The sequence below is a fragment of the Nannospalax galili genome, unplaced genomic scaffold (genome assembly GCF_000622305.1).
Source record: "Nannospalax galili isolate Female #2095 unplaced genomic scaffold, S.galili_v1.0 scaffold300, whole genome shotgun sequence".
NCBI classification, from domain to species: domain Eukaryota; kingdom Metazoa; phylum Chordata; class Mammalia; order Rodentia; family Spalacidae; genus Nannospalax; species Nannospalax galili.
The window spans coordinates 2,531,493-2,556,031 of record NW_008347322.1 but is presented as its reverse complement, the minus strand read 5'-3'; the positions used below and the strand labels follow the sequence as shown (position 1 = coordinate 2,556,031).

Genomic DNA, 24,539 nt, shown 5'->3' with positions numbered 1-24,539 from the left:
CCCCCCCACACGTTTACAGTGTGTGGATGGCACACGGCAAGCACAGACTGGAAGGCCAGCGGGGTGTGTCGGCTGCTGCAGCTTGCAGTCTGCAGGGAGCAGGGCTAGGGAGGTGGGTGCGAAGCGGAGAGCGTGAGCGCAGCCGGATCCCAGAAGGTGCGCTGCAACCCAGCATCCGTTTGCCGTCAGCTTTGGAGTTTGGGGACCCTAAAAAAAAGCTACTGTCCTTTGCCATGGGCTCAAAACACCCACCCACCTAGCAGGAAGGAAGCTGAAGAATGACCCAGCAGGACTGGCCACAGACAGGAGTAAGTGACCCCCGGATGCCCTGCAGCGACCAGTGAGCCTAAGGTCAAATCTCCAGATTTGTCTCCTGGGTTTACCCTTGGAATTCTGGGAATTCAGTGTGCAGGCTGACAGCTTACCTGCCCATCATGGTCCGGTCCCCTCAGACCCTGAGTTCAGAATCTTTGAGTTTACTGATAGACTTAGAAAAGAGCTCCAATCCCAACTATTGTTTTTTGTCTGGGGACAAGGTCTCACATGCGTAGTTAGCCTTGAACTACATGACCCTCCTGCCCCAGCCTCCCTAGGTGCTGCAATCACAGGTGTGCCCCACCACTCCGGCCTCCCAATGTTTCAGCTAAAGTGAAGTCAGCTGTGACGTACCCACCATCCAGGGCAGCCTGAAGGTCATTCCCAGCCTCCCTTCCAGGTAACACCAGGCCATTTCCAGGCTGTGTCCACCAGCTGGTAGTCCATCCATGCAGGAGCCCAGGACTTGAGCTGGAGCTGGAGCTCTGCTAACTGGGCTGTATGTCCCTGGGCAAGGCAAGCCAGCAATCTGCTCCTGCATGCATTTTACAATCTGTGCAGGAGAGCAAATGGTAGTACGTACACCCAGGCTGGTGGGACAGGAGTGCAGACCCCTGAGCATGGGTCCCCCACTGCCGGCTCCTTGCTAGACTAGACCAGCTGCTCTGGGGTCTTTTTACTGGTTGCCTTTTGGAGACCTTTTCTTAGACCAGGGGAGTTCCTACCTCCTGTGTCTGGAATCACCAGAGTCGCTTCCCTTCCCTTGGCCCTGCTGCATGGCCCGTGGGAACCTTCGTTCTGGCAGGAGACACCCAGGTTACTTTTCTGGGGGGCTGGTCCAAGGCCCTGGGAAATGCGGTACTGGTCCCTCTGGGAGCCTCCTTCCCACAGAATCACCTAAGAGTTGAAACTTGAAGGCCAAGAGCTTCAAACGCATTAAATTAGGAATTCTGGGGTGGGATGAGCAAACACCCTTTGTAAAAGGTTGGCTTCCAGACTGGAGCTCCCACTGTAGGAGCTGTCTGCTCAAGGGGCAAGAGCAACTGTGTCCCCAGCCACCATGGCTCAGGCGCCACCCGAGGGCATCATTCACGTCACTAGACTTGGCAAATGCCTTCTGCACAGGTGGTGACAGTAAATCAGGTCTTCTAAAGGTCAAGGTGGCAGCCACCTCCTCCTCCCCTCAGGGACAGAAATCTCTGTGGTGCTGCACAACATATAAATTCTCTTTAACCTGAAGCTAAATTTTAGTTCTTCCCCTGAATTATTTATTCCTCAAACAACGAATGGTGAAACCCAAGAGATGGGGCGACTGCATGGACTTGTGGATGGTCAAGAGGGATGTCTGGTGGCTTTGATCACAGTTATAGTTACTACAGCGACAAGTCCCACAGATGAAGTGAGTGTCACAGGATGCGCACTCAGCAGGCTAGGCTGCTGCGGCCTGGGTCGTTTGAGATGTCTAAGCAAGCAGACAGGCTGGCAAAGTGCCGTCTCCTGTCACTGCTCCTGTGTGTTCTGCCTGCATGACCAGGTACACCCCCACCCCCACTGGCATTTCTGAGCACTCATAGTCCAATGGTGGCTTCTAAGCTGCTGGATACACGACAGGCAGCAAGCCATGATGCATCGTGGGACCTGGGGACAAAGACAACGGGACTGGGTTGAAGAACTTTTATGTCTGGATCACAGTAATTCCTGCCAAGAGATTTCAGTATGAAACAAGTGGGTTGGCAGACTGAATGGACTTCCTGGCAGCACCTGGCCCTTTCAGTGAGCAGCACAGAACACTTCTGACCCATGAGTCTTCTTGTTCTATTTTTAATTCTGCATTTTCTCTTAAAATTTAAGTTTTAACAAAGTAACAGGGTTACTGTTTACCAAAATCCAGTTATAAATCAAAAGCTACAGAAAAATTTCCAATTTGCACAACTCATTTTAGAAAAGTTTGGTACATTGGCTATAAAACTCATTTTACATGTTATTCACATGCACTTGCTCAAATTTGCTCCTGAAAATTCATCAAAGTGAAACTGAACAAACCTCGTGGTAGAGTCAAAGTAAATCGGAGAAGCCAAACGGGCTAAGTAGACAGAACATTTTCATTTCAAAGTAACCAATTTTGAAAGAAGTCAGGGGGCTTTCCTTTAATGCCACAGCAGGACAGAGCAGAAGTGCTCTTCATCTTGACATGACTCACTGCCACTCACCACCACCACGAGAGCTGCTTCAGGAAAGGCCACCGTACACAGGCCAAGCGTGTTTTGCGAATACTTTTACAACTGACATAATGCGTCTACATTCTGCAGAGAGAGGCTGTTGTAAGACAAGGTTTGATTGCTAGAATGGGTGATGCAGGGGCTCAAGGCCCTGGGTTCTAATCTCAGCACTCACCACACAACACAGGATGCTGTAGTTCTCAAATGATCTGACATGGTGAGCACTGTGTCAACAGATTGGTGCATTAGAACAGGGGTCAAACCATACTAGAACACTGCTTAGTGGGTGGCAGTCAAGGGTGCATTCTGGGGAAACTATTTTAGGCTTATTTCTTAATCCGCATAGTAACAAGGGCACAGTGGCCATGTCCCATCCTCAGCTGTTTTTGCCAGGCCTCCCTCAGAAGCCCCCTTTTTGGGTTACCTAAGTGGTCACCTCTCTTGGTCTGCTAAAAACGAGCACTTTCCCACAGTACCAAGAAAGGGAAGTGGCGCTGAGGTTTCTTGTCAGAGTCACATGGGGATAGCTTCAAAGCCCGTGCCCTAGACAGAGTGGGATTAGTTGAGGCCACAATGAGACAGTGTTCAGCTGACATTAGGCTACCTGTCTGGGTACCAGTGGAGAGAGACCTACTAGGTAATGCAATTCAGTGCTGAAACTGGGCAACCACAGTTTTTTAAAGTTCTTAATAAACCTGCTTCAGTAGAAATTCTAACACAAAACCTTTTGCTTGAAAACAATGACAAAAATTTCAGAATGAACATTAGTTTTCAGGGATCTGCCTTCCGCCCCAGATGAGCTAATAGGCTTGTGTATAGTATTCACTGCAAACCCTATTACTTCAACTGTCCACTCTACATACATTACAGGCTGTGGATACAAGTCTGTTCCTGGAGGTGTGGAAGCAGGTATGCGACCAGGCAGCCCTTCCTCCCAGGTCCTGACTGCCTTCAGTCTCCTGCTTTTCCTTTCACAAGCACCAGGCTCGAATGGAAGCCGGGTGCGCCCCCTAGTGTCCCAGCACAGCACTGCACCTTCACCTGCTGGGTGGCTCCCGAAGCCCACAGGTGTGGGTTCCTGATGCTGAACTCACTTCTTCCTCTTTTCAAGGGTGCTTCTCTCCTGCCGGAAGTAGTCTACCTGGCCTTCCATCCAGCTCCCAACCTGCCTGGTGACTGGAATCCCTTGGGAAGTATTAAGGCTTTTATTCTCCTGGCGACTCGAAGGTCTTAACAGGCAACCTGAGGTGATTCATACTGGCCAGCCCAGCACCAATCTTGTATTTGATAATCATGTCTGTCTACAACTCAGCGGCCACACAAGCCTCACAACATGTTGGGGATATCTGAATGACAACTGAAGAATTATTCTTCCATCTCAAGAAGCCAAAGAAATCTAGCTGGAAAACTAAGTACACACTAAGATGGGAAAAGGGCCTGGCACAGCTCAATCCCTCTGCTGAAGTGCCCTGTCTCCAAGTGCACATCAGCAGGACATTTCCCAACATGCTACTTCCCAAAGCATCCCAGGAGACTCCAGCTGTTTTTCTTTATATGGCCTGAGACAGCTGACCCATTAGCACTAACTCGCTGACTCCCAATTACTGAGGCCGAGTCTGCCACACATGGTTCAAAGGACCCGTCCTCTCTTTTTCTTTTTAAACAGTAAGTTTGTGTTCTGTTGGAAAACAATTAACATTTTATACAGAAGAAAGAAAAGCAGTCTACCAGATTAAATTTTAAAAAGATTTCGCTATTTGCTATACAAATATACATTTCAACCTTTACAGCACTTGCTCTAGTCTAACTTCCTTTTCTACAGAACAAGAGATCCCAGCATTTTGAATTTCTGACCTCGAGGACATTGTCCAGGTACACAAATGTTCTCTCAAAGTGTATGCAACTGGCAAAAAGTACAGATGATGGCACATGGGCCAGGACTAAAGTTTTCTGTTTTTCAACTCAACTCTTTACAGGAAAACAGGCCAACGCGACCCTACTGCGTCCTCCCCGCTGGCCTGTGGCTGGCGGTCCCGCCCTGCTTGGCTACAGAAACCTTCTCTTCTTCGCACTGCTTCCCTCCTGCCCCAGCCCCCTCCTCCTCCAGTCAGAGTTCCTCAGCATGTAATGAGACCTGGAGCTGTGCCTCTGCTGCTCCTCACTGAAAGCCCTGTGTTCTCTTCTGTGACCCCTGTCTGAGTCACCATGTCTCCTCCTACTTGTGCAAGTAGCAAGGTTAACAACTGGAGGCTCAGCCTGCAGGGGAGGCCTCTGGTTGCTCAGAGAAGTGATGGCAATGGATGGTGGCACAGCAGTGGACAGGGGCACAGCAGTGCCCAGGTCCTGCAAAGCCACAGGAAAGCCTGGGTCTCCCAAGGGATGGGTTGCCCCAGGGTCCTGGGGGCTCTCAGGCTGTGGATCCTTCAGTCTTGTTCCCTTGGCTTCAGCATCCAACCTCTTTAGTAGTCGTGGATCTCGGACTGGCGGTCTTTCAGGGTCCTTTGCAGTGGCAGAGTCAGAGGGTGTGTGGCACAGAGAAGCAGCAAAAGACATAGTAGCATGTCCACTGTCCAGCTTGCTGCTGGGCAAGCCACCCTGGGGTCTGGGCGCCTCTGGAGCTGTGGCTGGGGGGTGGGTCAAACTCCTCTGTAGCACAGGCTTGAGTTTCAGAATCTTCATGGCATCATGTTTATAGTTTCTGGTGCAGGTCTTAACAATTGCCCCACGTTTCTGAGCATTCTGAATCAGCTCGTTCCAATGGTGGTTTTCCTGAAACAAAGAGGAGAAGCAATTACACTCCAAGGAAGCCTCTTGCTCACTCTGCTTGGGAAGCACAAGGGTCCAGCTTCCATCTCGAACAAACAAGTGCACTATGACACACAGATTCTCACGACCCAGTCCTCAGCAGACTGAGCTCAAGCACTTAATGATAAAGCCTCCATTCTAAAAACCAAGAGCAGTCACCGCTTGTAAGAAAACTCAGTCCTCAGTTCTCGTCTCTGCCGCCTTGCACCAAGGTAAGACCCTCTCAGGTCTGGCGCAGCTGCCAGCGGCTGCACTGAGCTGTTCACGTTCACCTTATTTAAAATCAAAGACAATGAAAACCACTGCCCCAGGCCCACTTTACATGCACAGTGGCCACATTCCTCCAGTGCTGACTGCATTAGGCACAGACCTTTCCTATCACCACAAAAGGCTCCTCTGCACCCCGCTGATCTGGACGGCCACCTGTCCGTGGGCAGGGCTGACATTTAACAGGGAGACTTCGTTTTCAAAGGCCTGTGACTGTTGTTGAAAGAAACCCACAGTATTTACTGACTTCCCGAAGGGCTCCCAAGCCCCAAAGGGCTAGTGTCTTAATGCACCGAGGAAGGACTCCAAAATATTCTTCCACTCTTTGTCACTCTCTACCCTTTTTCTGTTCTGTTTTCTGTTTGGTTTTTGGAGACAGGGTCTCCCTGTAGCCCCAACTGGCCTGGAACTCGGAGAGATCCTGCTTGCCTCTGTCTACCTAGCGAGTGCTGGGATTCCAGGTATGAATCACAGTGTCCAGTGCTATGTGGAATCTCTTACTTAGCCAAGAAGCAGGCCAAAGTTAAAAGTGGTTTAACTGTGAAAACATGCATTTTTAATTAACAAAGCAAAAAACAAAACTAAAAGCTTCCACATTCCACACACCTTGAGGGAATTCATAACTAGGTCACTGTAGTTGTTTGATTTTTAGTTAACCATTTAAAGATCTTGCATGAGAACTTACAGACGTCTTCTAATACTATTAATGACTCCTGAAGGGTGGAAAGATGGGTGGGGCGGCTCCCACCTGTATTCCCAGCTACTAGGGGCTAAGGCAGGAGGACAGCTCTGAGTTTGAAACCAGCAGATTCCATAGTTCCAGGACAGTATGAGCTACAAAGACCTGGTCTTTAAAAAAAAAAAAAAAAGACAGGACTGGAGAGATGCTCAGTGGTTAAAAGCACTGGCTACTCTTGCAGAGGACCTTGGTTTGAATCCCAGCACCCACACGGCAGCTAACAACCGTCCATAACTCCAGTTCCAGGGGATCCGACGTCCTCTTCTGACCTCCGCGGGCAATGCATGATGACATGGGTGCATTTACAAACATACAGCCAATACACTCATACATGTAAAATAAAAAATAAAAGAATTAAAAAGAAAGGCTTGTAGGATGAAGATCAGGGTAGTTCTAAGACAACCCTAGGGACAGCAGGGGCACACTCTAGGCAACACGGATTTTGCCAGCGCTTGATTGCACTGAGGATGGCGGGGAATATGAGACTGTAAATGGAAAAGGATTCATGAGTGCTGGATAGAAGTCAAACACTTAGGGATATTACAACCTTGTCATTTTGTGTTTTCACTTTTATGTATGCAAGAGTGAATAGGGTCCAAAGTCCTAAAACAGCTTTCCAGGAAATACAAAATATGAATCTTAAGTGAAAATAAAGTTTTATCACAGATTAGCTGCAGTGTGATCAGCGGCACCTTGATGTGATGAGCTGCAGTAATGCTGCCTCCACAGGTTCTGTGAGAGTAAAGGAAGCCAAAGACTCGCGGTGCAGTGACGGACACATCAACAGCCCAGGTAGGCAACATGAGGCCATGTGCTCGCTCCACATTCCCACTCAGAAGCCACATGGAAGTTCTTAGCCTGTGGCTCAAAGCTCACATGAAGCAGATGTCCTCACCAGTGTAGCCAAGTCTACTACACCGAAACTCAGCATTTCATTCAAACCTGAGATCACGAAACAAGTTTGGTTTTTTTTATATATTTTATTATTTTTATTCTATGTGTATGAGCGTATTGCCTGCATGTATGTGAGTGCACCTATGTCATGCGATGCTGAGGATGTCAGAAGAGGGCTTCGGATTCCCCTGGAACTGGAGTTAAGGACGGTTCATAGCGCCATGTGGGTGCTGGGAATCAAACCCGGTCCTCTGCAAGAGCAGTCAGTGCTCTTAACCACTGAGCATCTCTCTAGCCCCCATAAAACAAGTTTTTAAAGAAAATTTGTCTTTATGCATGAGTCTGTTCTCTGCATGTATGTAAGTGCATCTGTGTCACGCAATGCCTGAGGAGACCGGAAAGTGGTACTGAATTCCTGGAACTGCAGTTACAGATGGTTGTTAGCCACCATGTGGGTGCTGGGAACTGAACCTGTTCTCTACAAGGGCAGCCAGTGCTCTTAACCACTGAGCCATCTCTCCAGCCCCTCAATCCTTTTGTTGTTGTTGTTCTTTGGAGTGTATGTTGCTGGGGATGGACCTCAGGGCCTTGCATGTGCTAGGCAAGTGCTATACCACTCAGCTGTATTTCCAGCTCATCACTTAATTTTTAAACAAAAAGATTCATTTTATTGTTATGTCTGTGTGTGGGTATGGGTACACATCCCTGTGGGTGTCCAAAGAGGCCAGAAAAGAGCATCAGATTCCCTGGAGCTGGAGTTACAGGCAGTTGTAAGCTGCCTGATATGGGTGCTGGGAACTGAACTGAGGTCCTCTGGGAGAGTGGCAATCACACAAGTGCTGAGCCATCTCTTCAGCCTCCATCACTATTTTATAAATACTGACATTATAATATGTTATAAACAATCTTCAGCAATACTAAGGATAAAATTTGGTTTCTCTTTACCAACTTAAAATAGACATTAAACACAGGGTACCTGGCATTTACAACTTCCTTCAAGGGCTCCACAAACAACACACAATAGAGACCAGCGCACTAGAAAAGGGGTAAGTGAGAAGGGAGCGCCATCGGAATACTTTCAGTGGCATTAACAAAAATGAGAAGGAAAAAAGAAATCAGCGAAGCTGGCTTCTCTCCTTAGATGACCAATGAATTTATTAAGGACACCACAAGCTTCTAGCCCGAGACACACAGCAAATGTGAGCTGCAGCTGCTGCAGTGTCCCTGGAACTGCTCATACCATGTGTCCACGGAAGACAGGGAGCCTTGAGCTTCCTCCCAAGCAGGACCACAGGGGCAGGAGCTCTGAGGCAGACCTCAAGTGAGCAGAGGGGCTTCTGGACAACACGCCAAGGAAAGCAGGCAAGCACGCTCCTGCACTCTCTAGAGAAACTGGGCTCAAACAGCCACAGCTAGCGTCTACTGAGTGCCAGCCCAGCCCTGTTCTAGCACTTGGTGTGTGGATGGATCTGCTTGCTTCGCAGTCCTGTCACTGACACAGATCATGTTCTTAGAAAGGTCATCTTGAAAATCCAGTGGACACACTTGGGCTTTGATCTGAGACAGGGTGAGAGGCTTCTATGTACACATACGCTTATGGGAAACGCTGCTGGAGGACAGAACAACTTTTATTTTGTAACCTACTTACCATTTTGATGAAGAAAAAAAAAAATCAACCCAGCAATACTGATGGTGAGAACTTCAGCTCCCTGCAGCCCCCACAGAATGCACGTACCATTAGAGTTCTCAAGTGCCCAAGGATGAAGAGGCTATACTTGGCTCGTGTAATGGTGACATTCAGTCTCTGCAAACTTGCCAGGAACCTAAGCAACAACAAGAAAGTTATTTCTCTCTGTAGAATGACAGCAAATCACTTAGGAAGACACAGGCAGTGCTGCAGACAGCATCTCCAGTGCCCCTTTCCACACTTTCTGGTTATAGTGTGTTCTCACTCTCTGTCCCAATCCAGGTACCTGGCACAGAAGTAGCTCCTATTAAAAACAGTGAATGGCAGCTGAAGAGATGGCTCAGCAGTTAAGAGCACTGGCTACTCTTGCAGAGGAGCCAGGTTTGAGTCCCAGCACCCATACGATGGTTAACAACCATGTGTAACTACAGTTCCAGGGGATTTGACACCCTCTTCTGACCTCCAGGAGCACTGCACAACACAGGTATACTTACATACATGCAGGCAATACACTCATATGCATAACACAAAAATAATAAAATATATTTTTTAAAACCAGTGAATGGGGGCTGGAGAGATGGCTCAGTGGTTAAGAACACTGACTGTTCTTGCAGAAGACCCAGGTTTGAATCCCAGCACCCACATGGCAGCTAACAACTGGCTGTAACTCCAGTCCCAGGGGATCTGACAGCCTCTTCTGTCCTCTGTGGGCACTGTACGACATGGGTGCAGTTAAATAAAATTGAAAAAAAACAAGCAGTGAATGAACCAAACCCGTAGTACTTTACTTTCAAGTTAGGAATTTGTTCATCTCTTTTTCTGACTTGGAGACACTAGAACACTAACAATATAACTTAAATTTCAAAATGATCCTAGAGGGGGCTGGAGAGACAACTCAAGTGCTTAAGAGCACTTGCTGTTCTTCTAGAGGACCTGAGTTCAGTGCCTAACATTCACATCCACCTGCAACTCCAGTTCAGGGGATCTGTACTCCTCTGACCTCCAAAGGTATACATATAAATAAAAATATCCTAGAAATATATAGGATTTATTTCTTATTTTTAAATTTAAATATTGAGACTGTTGAAGTAGTAGGGAGCTAGCACAGAAATAAACATGGCAATACAGAAATAGAATGGGAGCCGGGCATGGTGGCGCACACCTTTAATCCCAGCATTCAGGAGGCAGAAGCAGGTGGATCTCTGTGAGCTGAAGGCCAGCCTGGTCTACAAAGAGTTTCAGACTAGCTGGGGCCACAGGGAGACACTGTCTCAAAAAGACCAAAAAAAGAATTAGAATGGGAGTATGAAAATGGTGAGCTTTCAAATGAGCGGGAAATGGACTATCCACGAAATGGTCCTGTGCTAGCCAACTCTGTATGTACAGACAGCCCAGCCTTAGGAGAGACAAAAGTCATTGAAATCACTGTTTAAGACTGCTTAAATCAATCTAGGACATGTAAATTCCATGTGGATCTCATGAAAAAGAATAATCATATGAGCATCAACCTAGAGAGTTAATGGAGTCCTTTGCATCTTCAGTAGTTAAGGATTCAGTTGTTTAGTTAAGCAGACTCAAAGCAAGAAAATGGGTAATACATACCAGTGACGCTACAGATCCCTGCAAAATATTTACTTCATTTTATTAAAGAACGGAAACAGCTTATGAAAAGCAGACCTCACAGATGATCTACTTCAAAACTTAAAGATACTTTCATGATACATATTTTGTGTGTGTGCATTGTACACACATGTGTACATATGGGTGTACATGTATGTAGAGGTGAGAGATTTACACCAGGGACGTTCCCCAAGTGCTCTCTGTCTTATTTTTTGAAACCTCTCTCATTAAACCTCAAGGGCAGCATTTAGGATAGACTGGCTGGCCTGCAAGCACCCAGGAAATGCCTATCTCTGCCCCAAGAGTGGAGGTTACAGACACTCGTCACCATGCATGGCCTTTTACCATGGGTGCTAGGGATCCAAACTCAGGTCCTTACCCTGTGTGGCAAGCACTTTACTAACTCAGCCATCTCCTTAGCCTCAAGATATTACACAGGTTCAAATAAAAGAAAATGAATAAAGCAAATGGCAGCGCTCTCCAGCAGCAGTCGACTGTGGAGCCAGATGACGCATCTAATTCTCAACAAGTGAGTAAGAATGCTGCCAGTTACTCACCCAATTGAGCCTTGCACGGCACTCGCTCTGACACATGTAACGATGATGCAGTCCTTCTGTCGACCCTGGAAGGCATCCACTGTATCTACTTCTGCAGGTCTATTCACAAAAGGCAAGCATATTTACTACTAGAAGTAAAATTATGAAACACATATAAAAACATCATATTTTTAAACTTCTTGTCTCTTCATGACATCTTAGTAGAGCCTACCCATCCCCTCACTTCCTGGCAACCATTCATCAGATCTATCTATACAGAATCTGGTTTTTTATTTTGTTTTTTTTTTTTTTTTTTTTTGGTCTTGTTGAGATAGGGTCTCCCTGTAGCCCCAGCTGTCCTGGAACTCACTATGTAGACCAGGCTGGCCTTAAACTCACAGAGATCTGCCTGCCTCTACCCCCCGAGTGCTGGGATCAAAGGTGTGCGCCACCATGCCTGGCTCTACAGAATGTCTTATGCTAAAAATTTCACATTCATGTCAAAGCTGGGCATAGTGGCACACACTTTTAATCCCAGCACTTGGGAGACAGAGGCAAGCGGATCTCTGTGACTTCGAGGCCAACCTAATCTACATTGAGTTCCAGGCCAACTAGGGATATAAGGAGACTGTGTCTCAAAACAAAACAAAAAAACTCCAAACAAATAAAGAAAAAAAAATGTAATCCTATTTTGAAAGAACCTCACACTGAAACCCAGGATGGCCTGCAACTCACTATGCAGTCCAGGCTGACCTCAAACTCATGGCAATTCTCCTGCCTGAGCCTCCCAGATGCTAGGATTACAGGCATGAGCCACCATACCCATTATCTTAGGCTGCACCATGTTAACTATACTTCCATTTCACACAACCACTAAGTATCCATTCACAAACTGATGGACTGTGGGTTGTTTCCAGCTTATGGCTATTATAAACAATGTTACTGTAAATATTAGTGTCAAGTTTTGATGAACATTTTTCTTAGTTCTTCTGAGTATGTACCTAGGTGTGAACTTGCTCAGTCATACAGCAAGTCCATATTTAATTCTTAAGAAATCACTAAACTGTTTTCTATAGTAATTTATTTTAAATTCTCACCAGCAACCAACATTTAACAGTCTCAATTGCCCACATCTTTTTGTCTGGGGTTTCGGGTTTTTTCCACTATTACCATCCTGGTGGGTGTGAAGGGGTACTTAATGGTTTTGATTTGTACTTCCCTAATGACACCCTTTTTACTGGTCATCTATCTGTCTTCTTTGGGAAAATGTTTAGTTATTTGAAGAATTCTTTATATATTCCAGACAGACTAATCTCTAAATTATTTCCAAGTACTTTTTCCTCTTTTTTCTTTGTTTGGGGCAGTAGATAAAATGTCACACACCACTAAGGTACATCATCCTTTCCCACTCTTGCTAGTGTCCTTTGAAACATAATTATTTAAAAAATGTTTATCAGGGCTAGAGAGATGGCTTAGCGGTTAAGAACACTGACTGCTCTTGCAGAGGACCCAGTTTGATTCCCAGCACCCACGTAGCGGCTACGAACCATCCTTAACTCCAGTTCCAGGGGAATCCGAAGCCCTCTTCTGACCTCCGCAGCATTGCACGACACAGGTGCACTCACATACATTCAGGCAATACACTCATACACATAAAAATAATAGTAAAATATTTTTAAAAAAAAGTTTATCAAGTCTAATTTGCCTTTTCTTTCCTTTAGTATTCTAAGGAACTACTCCTAGCCAGGGTGGCAATGACCTTTAATCCCAGCACTTGGGAGGCAGAAACAGGCGAATCTCTGTGAGTTTGGGGCCAGTCTGGTCTAGACCAGTCAGGGCTACATAGTGAGATTGTGTCTAAAACAAAACATAAAAGACCAAAAAAGCAAAAATACTACCTCCCAGTCTGAGGCCACATGTACTTATACTTAAGTTTCCGTAAACCTTTTAGGTTTGTGGTTTTGTTTTAAAGTTCTATGATTTGATCACAGCTTGATCGTGTCTGTAAAGTAGGCAGTTGCAATTCTGTCAGTGACTGAACTAATTACCCATATGGGGAGTACTGCAATCTTGCAGCATTAGGTCCTTTTTCTGTATATGTTTTTCGGTTTGGGTTTTATTTGGTCTCCTTGTAGCCCCAGCTGGCCTGGAACTTGCCATGTAGACCTCCAATTCACATACCTCAGACCATGTCTGTAGGGAATTTTCTAATTATGTCAATTGAGATGGGAAGACCTAGGCAGGGGATCCAAGACTGCAGAAGAGTGGAGGAAGTGAGTCAAACATCAGCATGCACGTGTTCACTGCTCTTCTGACAAGGGACCAGCTACTTCAGGTCCTGCTGCCGTCCCTTCTTTGCCATGGTCAAGTACACTGTGGACAGTGAGCTAAGTAAACCCTTCTCTCCTTTTCTTTTTTTTTTTTTTTTTTGGTCTTTTTGAGGGTCTCCCTATAACCACAGCTGGCCTGGAGCTCACAGAAATCTGCTTGCCTCTGCCTCCTGAGTGCTGGAATTAAAGGCACCTGCTATCATGCCCGGTGTTAGACCTTAAGGACTTTTAAAGTTGGAATGAATGCATATTAAGGTTCCAGCTTGACAATAATGCTGTTTTGGGCATCAAGTTGACAAGGGGTGGAGTTGTGATGGTTAGTGACACAACTATCAACTTGGCAAAAGTTAGAATAACCTGGGAGATGGGTCTTGAGGCATGTCTGTGGGGGTTGTCCACTGATTGGGCTGAGATGGGAAGATTCACCCATTGTGAGTGGTGCCATTCCCTAAGCAGGAGTCCCTGCACTGTGCCAGAGTAGAGAAAGGGAACTAAGAGCTACCATGCAAACATTCACTGTTCTCGTCTTCTGACCGAGGACATAATGTGACCAGCCTACGTTAGGATCCTGCTCTTTTTCACCATGACGGACCGAACATCTGTGATGTAAAATAACCCCTTCAGTATTTTTGCCAGAATATTTTGTGACAGCAACAGGAAAAATAACCACGGTGCCAAGGATGAGGACTCACCTTCCTTCCTGTATCTGCACCACTATCCAATAGAACCAGAACACAGTCAGAGCCTGGGCAACTCACAGACACACTGTCTCAATTTTTTTAAAAATAACAAGAGAACTGGAGATGTATCTTAGAGGTAGAATGCTTGCCTGGCATGGACAAGACCCTGATTCAACCCTAATGCTACTGTTAAAAAAAACAAAAACAAAAAAAACAAACAAAACTAATTCAGTTTAAACACCAGGAATATATGTAAAAAATGTCTCACCCTTTCTTATTAAATTCTTTCTCCAAATCCTTCAGAATCTTCGTCTTCTGAGCCTTGTAATGGGTTATTATGCCAATGTTTCGAAAGGAAATATCTTTTCTTTTTTCTTTAATAAGCTTAATTATTTCCATCACCAACTTTATTTCTTGAACATTCACATATGAGCTAAACAAGATGGAAAAGAAGACATCAACACCAGCAGCAGTCTGCTGCTCACTCATTCTTGGCTTCTTTTCAGCCAGCAGTGACTCAAAAGAGAATGTGACAATGATTATTCCTATGTATGAGTAACTACAAATAAGTGTTCAATGAAGCATGAAGCTACAGAAAGGAGTATGGCGTCAACTCAAGTTTAGGCAACAATTTCTACATCTGTTAAAACAGAAATGGAAATAGTAACATTCTAATGAGGAAGCTCTGGGTAACACTGACAGCAAACATAAGGATTGGAAATGTTCATATCGACCAAGAGCTTCATTAAGCCACACCAGCCCCCTAAGGACCACACATACTGCTGAGGAGCTGCCCTACACACAGCCAGGGTTGAACAGCATGGGCCTGGAAGCATCTTGTGCTGCCATTATCCTCTCTGCCAACTCGTTACCAAACTAGCTCTGACCTACACCAACACAGCTCCTTACACTTGAGTCTTAAAATACCCAACGACCGACATACTGTATCATTCCTACTGAACAGACCACTAGTTGCTGGCTGTCTTTCCTGTCCCTGAAATCCCAGGTAAACAGTCTCCAGCTTGTTGCTGCCTTCTGTTCCCATAATGCATTTGGGGCTTAGCTCTTAATTCTGGGCTCTGCCCCAGCAGGCCCCACCTCAGACCTTTCAGCTACAATCCCTGTGGCACTGCAACCCCAGAGGCAACTTCTCAAAGTTGGAGAGATGGCTCAGGCATTAAGAGCACTGGCTGCTCTTGCAGAGGACCTGGGTTCAATTCCCAGCACCCACATGGCCACTAACTCCAGTTACAGGGGATCCGACGTACTCTTCTGGCCTCCTCGGGCACTGCATGACACGGGTGCACTTCCATACAAGCTCATATATATATACAATAGAAATATTAAAGAACAACTGTGTTCTTACTCCTCTCACCTATACAATTTGCATTTTCTTGTGGTCAGGGCAAGGAGCAGTGTCTCTTCACATGCTGATAAATGCTCTCCAGACAACCCCTCCCCTCCTCACCCTGATCCCCGGCTCTCCTGAGGTCTATAGTCCACCCTCTCCACTTTGCTGTCATCTACACACAGCCCAAACCCACCCCTGTCTTAGGACTCCGAATCCTTGAAGCCGTTCCACTGGGCCTGGCCTTTATCTACTTGCTCATTTCTGTTCACGCAGCAGACTCTTCAAGGCACTTAACCATAATTACCCATCTAGATGACTGTCTAGTTAATGTCTGTCTCTCTGTAAGACCACAGTCATCTTACAAAGATGTCAAGGCTGTGTCTCTCAGGCAATGACCTCTCAAAGGCTTACTGACCACCAGAGAATCAATCACACAGAAAGGGGAAGCTACTAGCAGTGACAATGACTGTCCCAGCACTACAGAGACATGTATGTGCACGTTCTAAACATAAACCTCAACAAAAACAATGTGCCAACTCTGAGCCCATCCCTGGAGGGGGAGGAGGAGGAGAACATACTCATTGTCCCGCTGCTCTGAACCGTCTCCCACATCAAACACCAGGTAAGGCTGAAATGGCCAGTCTGATGAACATCGAATGGTTTCAGTCAATCTGCACAAAAGCAACCACAATCAGAAAATATACTAAAGTACATATTCTAACATTATCTTCATTTTTTTTTTTTTTTACCTGTGTGTGACAAAACCAAGAAACGTTAAGGGAACAAGAGCCCTTTTACAGCTGTAGACCTTTTAAGGTCTAGGGAAGGTGATCTACCCACCAAAAACCTAACGATTATGACTAGAAAGTTGCTCCTAACATAGCAAGTGAAAAAAGCAAGCCCCACGGGACGCACACAAAAGGGCAGAGCACAGACAGTGTAGCTCAGATGCAAAGGTACAGCATGGTTGACAGCAGGTCCAACCCCCAGCACCACCCACAGAAGATGGAGGCAAAGCTACCAGTGCACCTCTGGCTTCATCAAGTATGGGTGACTGCGACCCCCAATCAATCTGTCTGCACTTGATACAATCAACGTGATTGGCATTTATAATCAGACAAAATAAGGAAAATTTTATGATTTATACTGATGGATTTTTTTCCTTTTTCCTGAGACAGGGTTTTACTCTACAGCCTAGGCTTGCCTCAAATTTAAGACAATCCTCTTGCCTTGTCCTCCTCCTGAGTGCTAGGATCATAGGCATCAAGCCACCAGTCATGGCTATTCTGACTTAGGCTCTTTTTGACAAGACTTCATAAGCAGGTAATCCACAAATGAAACAAGTTGGCAGACAACAAAGGACACCTACCTGTTTGTCTTCAAGTTTTTGTTGTAAACGTAGTAAGAAGGGAAGAGACAAATGTCCGGATGCATCCTGTACTGGACAGTGAGCTGCAGGACTGGCAGTCTACCAATCAGGTGCTGCTCCACATTGTCCTCCAGCAGCTTGCAGAAGCGAGCCATCATTGACTGGTCATAGCCGTACTCCTGTGCTTTCTGGGAGGAGAAAGAAAGAACTTCTAGGAGCTGCTTTACACTCTCCCCAACCCTCTAAAATACGGTATTCCAGTGTGGATGTGTCAACCTTCAGATGGCTTACGATCACCACTAATCACAGAAAGAGGTATTTTCTGACCTTGATCCACAAAAAGCCACACACCCTGAATCTTTAGAACACTGCACACTATTCAAGAAAAAGAGGCAGTGGAGTGAATGGTCACCCAATGCTGCTTTGATACCAACAGGTCACCTGAGTGAACCAGCAATACAGGAAGCAAAGACATTTGACACAAACTTTAGCAATTATTTCTGGGGTAAGTTTTCAGCAGTAGAAATTTTGAGTGCATTACAAAATAAGCCTCTGAAGAGCGATTTCTTTATGTGCCCGTATGTGTGCTGAGCACTTACACTGAGACTGCCAAGGGAAAGGAGATCAAGCCCAGTAGCATTCATGCTCCAGAGGACAAACTCACTAAATTGATTTCAGAAGCCAAATGGTTACAACCCAGTGTGAAAAAGTGACCTACACAAGTACAAAAATTGCCAGTGTCGTCATAGTTGTGTTTTGTTTTGTTCTGTTTTTTGAGACAAGCTCTCTGTAGCCCCAGCTGGTCTGGAACTCACTTATGTAGACCAGGCTGACCTCGATCTCACAGAGGTCCACCTGCCTCTGCCTCCCGAGTGCTAAGATCAAAGGTGAACATCACAATGCCCAGTAAAGCACAGTAATTTTCAGTGTAGCATCATACAAAGATTCAAAAACCACTTTATCTTAAATAACCTGGAAGTTAAAATGTGTTCCAAAAACTACACATGGTGTGGTGACGGGTCATGCATAAGGCTGAAGACACACGTGTGAAGATGGACATGCAGTGCAAAGTGTCTGTAACTCAAACGCCAAGCATGAAAACAAGCCATTCATGTGATTTTAAATAGCCCTGCTTGACCAACAAGTTATGAAGACATCTGACATTATGTTCCCCAAAGTGTATTCAATTTGGCCCCAAAACCGGTTTTTAATCTTCTCTCAGAGGAAATATAAAAGGACTTATATAAGATAATATAACCTACCTCCAGGGGAAAAAAAAAAACAGAAGCTGAGCCCAACCTACAAAATAACATAGATTTGTATTTCATGACATGAAGGGCTGTTTCTGCAGTAGCTGGAAAAAAGCCAAAAAGCCAATTCTATAGAGACTACTTCTGTTACCTTCAAACAATAGCCTACATATATTCAGACATACACATGGACACAAACCTAAAAACAAACTGCCTGTTACCTGCTGAAATGTAAGTGCCATGACAGCAGGCACTGTGGGTCTTTTCATGATCACAACTTCAACGTCTAAAACAGCACCTGAGCTGGGTGTGGTGGCTCATGCCTACAATCCCAGCACTCAAGAAGCTGAGGCAGGAGGATCAGCAAGTTCAAGGACAGCCTGGGCTATACAACTAGCTCCAGGCCAGTCTGGGCTACTATGTAGGGGACACTCTGTCTCAACATCTCCCACAAAAAGAAATAAAATCAAAAATAAAAACAGTACTTGAATCGCGCTGGCACTCGCTATATGATACTGAAAAAAAAAAAAAATGGAATGGAAGCGCTTAACGCTTGGGAGAATCTGTTAACCTTTTCAGTTAACCCCTAGAAAACATGCGGCTTAGCAAAGACATTGCTGGAAAATCAACTTTGTAATCACTTTTTTAAATTTTCTTCAATAAGCTTCTTTTAATTGTACAATTATAAAAAGAACACAGTTAAAGTTTTTATCAAGTATCAAAGAAGGCCGTCCAGCCAACCCCAGTAAGAACCCCTTTACTACATGCTGAGGCCCCTTTTCAAGAGTCAAGTCAGTAAATTTTAAAGACACTAGTACTTGAAAAAAATGTTGTCAAGCTCCTCCTTCCAGCACAAGTTTAGCTGTGCACTGTACTCATGTCACACAAAGAACTACACAATCATTCTGAATAATCCAAAGCAAAAAACAAATGGCAACAACAAGAAACAAACGGAATGAACAGAAATGCTTTGAAAAGACCCATTCTCTGGATCTGCATAAAAGCACCACAATCTTATAAAAACAAAGTTTACTAAATTTCAAAACCATGTTGAGTAAAGCTCTTCAGATGGACAACCCCAAACCACCGAATCAGGGCTGACATGCACTTCGGCAGACATGTCTAGTGGGAGCTGGACCGCGCTCAGGCACTGCTTTCTCCCCAGCTGAGCTCACGAGGAACTCGCTCTTTCCCTACTGTCTTCACTGTCAAGAGCTGGGAGGGGCACGGACATGTCCTTCAGCCAGGGGGAGAGAGTGCCAAAACCGAAAATGTTCTTTCCCAATCATCTCTCCTACTTATGCCTTCCTCAACCTTCTACACACTTACATGAATCAAGAGGTTGAGATTCTTTACATTTAAAGTTCTTCTTATCTATGTTTTGTGTTCTTATCAAAATAAATCAGATAGAGCTAACCCTTAAAATATCTGCACTCAGCCTGGGCACCTGGAGTGCTGCTGCCTAGGCTTTCCTGCCTCCTTCATGGCTCTTACTACACACACACACACACACACACACATACACACACATACACACACACACACAGACACACAGACACACACACACACACACATACATACTCATACACACACACACACAGACACACAGACACACACACACACACATACATTACCAAGGCTGGTGCAGGTAGGGCAGACTTCCTAGTGGCCCAGAGGCCCTTGGGTCAGGCACAACTATGGCCTCTCTAGCCTCTGAGGGTACACACACACACACACACACACACACACACAGGGAAGCACACCTGTGAACAAGGAGGACATGTGCAGATTTTCACTTTCTCTTTTTTAGTGACAAAGGCTCACTATGTAGCCCAGGCAGGCCTCAAACCCGAGATCCTGCCTCAGCCTCCCGAGTACTGAGAACTGCAGGCATGCACGATCATGCCCAGTCAGTATTTTTCTTACTAAACTTCAAACAAGACTTTTTTCTCAGCCATTCCCTATTTTCCCCTTTACTACGAGATGACAATTCACAACAGAACCATCCTCCTAAAACAAAAACAGCCCATCCAACCTCGACAGGAAAACACTCACCATAGAAATCACTGTGGGAGGGAGTTGCTTAGGGTCTCCTACTAGGACAAGTTTGTTGCAGCGGTGGATGAGTGGAGAAAGAGTCTCAACTTCACAAGACTGCCCAGCCTTTGTGAGAAAGTATAGGAGAAAAGCCTTGATTATCTTTGCTACTCATCCATCCACATACTCTGGCCCACTTCATAAACTTGGAACCACTCAGGGAAGTACTACACTTCTCCTACATGACAGGTCCATTGTTTTTAACATGTACTGGGGAATGAACTCAGGGCCTCACACATGCTAGGCAAGTGCTCTAGTACTGAACTATCCCCAAGCCGCTTCTATACCAGACATCAAATAAGGATTTTTATGTTTTAAATACACCACACGTTTGCATGAAAACATCCTTCTGTAACCTAGTGTCATGTACAACAAAGGTAATAGTAATGAAAAACACACATACAAATTTTAAAAAATGAAGCTGGAGAGATGGCTCAGCAGTTAAGAGCACAGCCTGTCCTTGCAGAAGACCTGGGTTCGATTCCCAGCACCCACATGGCAGCTAACAACTGTCCGTAACTCCAGTTCTAGATCTGACACCTTCTTCTGTCTTCCACGGGCATTGCCTGACACGGGTGCACTTACCTACATGCAGGCAATACATGTATACACATAAAATAGAAATAATAAATAAAATGTTTTAAAAAATAATAAAAAATGTAACATGTATTTTGAAGTCAGCTACCACAAATGCCACTGTGGGAACAAGTTACAAGTCTGAAGGCTGTCAGCATCCTGGGTTTGTGTCTTTGTTCCTGCCCAGCTTGAGGCAGAGAACTTTTCCCTCTCTAGTAGTACTGTCTTACAACTTTATGTCTCAACTTCAGATGCTGCATGAGGTCTACCTGTGCCTCTCTTTCCTCTGATCTGGTGACACGACCTTGACGGCACCATCTCCACCTTTTCTATACTTTCATTCTGGTGAATACTGTTTCCTAATCATAGTTTGATGCATAACTGTACATACTTATAGAGAGCTGCATCTTCTGGACTGACTCTGTATCTAATGCTCCACTTTTCTGTCTTCTGACTTTTCACCCAGGAAAACAGGTACACAATAAATGCATGTTCAGTGGACAAAAAAAAAAGATGTTAACTGAAAATATCTGGTCAAAGTTGTTCAAAATTAAAAACATTAGCTGGGCATGGTGGTGCATGCCTTTAATCACAGTATTGGAGAGGCTGAAGCAGGCAGATCTCTGTGAGATCAAGGCCAGCCTTTGTCTACATCAAGTTCCAGGCCAGCTGTGGCTACAGGGAGACCCCGTCTTAAAAAGACAAAAAACAAAACAGAAAGTTAAGTAGCCAGAGACCGTCAAGCAGGAGCTCAGCAAGGACACTGTTGGGAACAGTCAGGGGTCCCTGAAGACCTGAAGCCAACTCGAATTGTGGAGGGTCATTAGCAACATATTTCACATGAGAATCCACACACAATGGCAGGTAAGGGGCTGAGGATGCAGAATGCTTCCCAACATGGGCAGGGCCCTAGGTTCAATGCCCAGCACTATCAAAGAGTAAGTTTCTAACAGTTTATTCACATTTCAGCAGCCATAATTCACCTAAACCTCTTCCTACTATTAGTCAAAACCGTATGGCGTGTTATCCACTGACCTCATCCACAATGACACAACTGAAGGGGACACCCCCTTGCCCTCGAAAGGCAGACTCAAGCAGCAAGCCTCCACTTGTGCTCAATGTGCAGCAGATGACATGGGACTCCAAGATGATGGTGTTCTGTGTTTTCTGTGGGCGTCCCTGAACCTAGGGAGACAAGGAACGGTTAACACGCTAACCTGTACACAGATCCTGACTATGACGGTCACTTTCTACTAGTCAACACCACTTTTTTCTTTTGTTTTTAAGGTTTTTTTTTAATTTATATTTATGTGTGTGTCCTGCCTGCATGTATATAAGTGCACCACATGTGTGCAATGCCTGCAGGCCTGAAGAAGGTGACAGATCCCCTGGAACTGAAGTTGTTAGCCACCATGTGGGGAATCAAACCCAGGTCCTCTGAAAAAACAGCCAGTGCCCTTAACCACTGAGCCATCTCTCCAGCCCACCATATTTTCTTTTTTTTATTATTTTAAATATTTTATTTATTATTTCTAGTTTTTTATGTGTATGTGTATATTGCCTGCATATAGTAAGTACACCCATGTCACGCAATGCCCTTGGAGGACAGAAGAGGCTGTTGGAGCCCCTGGAACTGGAGTTATGGACAGTTGTAAGCTGCCATGTGGGTGCTGGGATTCGAACCTGGGTCTTCTGCAAGAACATTCAATGTTCTTAACTGCTGAGCCATCTCTCTAGCCCCACTCCACCATATTTTCATATGACAAAATGATATTTAATAAAAGAGGGAAGCATCAGCTCTAGAACAGGAAAAATATCTACACAAACCAATCATTGGCCTCAAGGCATGTATGTGACTTCTAGGAAAAGGTGGCAATGGCTCCCCAGTGCTCACAGGCTAAAGCACTGTCAGGTACCTCATCTCTCAGCAATCTACTGAGTAGTCTGCCAAACAGGGTTAATTTCACAGCCCTCAGAAGTCATGTGTGATGAGCAACAGAAACCACAGTACCCATGAACAATGGACTTCATAAATACTGGAAGATTAATTTGAAGCTCAGTTTAAACTGCTAATGGAAATATATATAAACCCAACTCTATCTCAGATCAAAAACACCAACACTGGAACCGGTGTGGTGGCGCACGCCTTTAATCCCAGCACTTGGGAAGCAGCCCTCTGTGAGTTTGAGGCCAGCCTGGTCTACACAGCGAGTTCCAGGCCAGCTGGGGCTACAGGGAGACCCTGTCTCAAAAAATAAATATTGGTTCAGCGGTTAGCATACTTGGTGTTATTGCAGAGGACCAGAATTCAAATCCCAGTACTCACATCAGACTGCTCACAACTACTGTAACTATAGCTTGAGGGGACTCAACACCCCTCTGACCCAAGTTCGATTCCCAGCACTCACATCACATGGCAGCTAACAACTGTCTGTAACTCCAGTTCCAGGGGATCCAATGCCTTCTTCTGATCTCCATGGGCACTGCACACAGGTATATTTACTTACATGCAGGCAATACATTCATACACATTAAAAAAAAATGAACTACTAAAAAAAAATAATACAAATAACACTTTTACACTGCCCCCCTAACCTACCTGACCTAATTAGAGGTGCATTCTCATCATCCAGTCACAAATCTGGCCCAGCCCACCTTCAAGTAGTCTAATGATTTTTTTTCAAGATTTTTTTTGGGGGTCTTTTTGAGACAGGGTCTCCCTGTAGTCCCAGCTGGCCTGGAACTCAGTATGCAGACCAGGCTGGCTTCAAACTCACAGAGATCCACCTGCCTCTGCCTCCGAAGTGCTAGGATTAAAGGCATGCACCACCACACCTGGCTTCAAGACTTTATTTTTATTTCATGTTTTGCCTACATGTATATATGTGTACCACATGCATGCCTGGTGCCTACAGAGGCAAGAAGAGAGTGTCAGATCCCCTGGAAATGGACTTACAGGTGGTTGTTAACCGCCACATGGGTGCTGGGAACCAAACTTGGGTCCTCTGCAAGAGCAGCCTGTGCTCCTAAACATGGAGCCTTCTCTCCAGCCCTAATTAGTCTAGCTCTTCTCTGATAGTTTTGCACCCAGAGAATACTAGGGAGAAGCAATGCAGGTGAGATCAGTCAGAAAACTACTAAGTGTATTAAATATGTACAGTTTGGTTTTGGTCATTATTCCGTGAACAATACTGGGTAACAGTGATTTATGTAGAATTTGCATGGTATTAGGTATTATAAGAAATCTAGAGATAATTTAAAGTATATAGCCCAACATACATAGGTTATATGCAAAAGCATCCTTGGACTGTGGCGTGGGTGGCATCTTGAACACCAGGGAACAATTATAAATGATACAGAATTCAAACACAAGAAGCTTATGCTCTGAGCCAAGAATTCAACAGGGGTGGGCAGCTGTACTTCCTTATGCCAACTCCTACCCCACTACTGCTCTACTTCTACTCAGACTACAGCACAGCACAGTCCACGGCTGCCACCTTCTTCCTAGATTTACACGTGCTGATCTCTGCCTCTCTTAGTCTTTTTTAGTGAAATACCCCCAAAACCGAGTTTCACGAACTACTCACTGGTGACAACAGCCACACTTGCTTTTCGCAGTGTGGGGAAGAAAGGAATAGAGATTTTTCCATATTGATCCAAACTTAAGAGAAAAAAATTTCAAAAATGTATAAAGCACCTTTACCTTTCCTAGAAATCTTGATGGTGAGATGAAATTACTTAGGTTAAAAAAAAAATGTAAATGTAATTATACAATTTTCTCCACATTTTTAGGTATGATTTTTG

The 24,539-nt window shown here is 45.1% G+C and overlaps 1 protein-coding gene across 4 annotated transcripts in view; it reads right to left on the bottom strand.

Annotated features, from left to right (window-relative positions):
• Positions 1-2,120: 2,120 nt before the first annotated feature.
• Setx (senataxin) overlaps positions 2,121-24,539 on the bottom strand; it is a 73,264-nt gene continuing 50,845 nt past the window's right edge. For all 4 annotated transcript variants that reach the window (XM_008843962.3, XM_017800838.2, XM_029568754.1 and 1 more), the window contains exons 19-26: positions 21,771-21,920; positions 20,118-20,225; positions 16,813-17,000; positions 16,022-16,114; positions 14,361-14,525; positions 11,104-11,202; positions 8,975-9,062; positions 2,121-5,303 (exon numbers count right to left, since the gene is read on the bottom strand). In XM_008843962.3, coding sequence (XP_008842184.1) covers positions 4,581-5,303; positions 8,975-9,062; positions 11,104-11,202; positions 14,361-14,525; positions 16,022-16,114; positions 16,813-17,000; positions 20,118-20,225; positions 21,771-21,920 — 1,614 coding nt within the window. In that variant the 3' untranslated portion in view covers positions 2,121-4,580. The remainder of the gene's footprint in view (positions 5,304-8,974; positions 9,063-11,103; positions 11,203-14,360; positions 14,526-16,021; positions 16,115-16,812; positions 17,001-20,117; positions 20,226-21,770; positions 21,921-24,539) is intronic.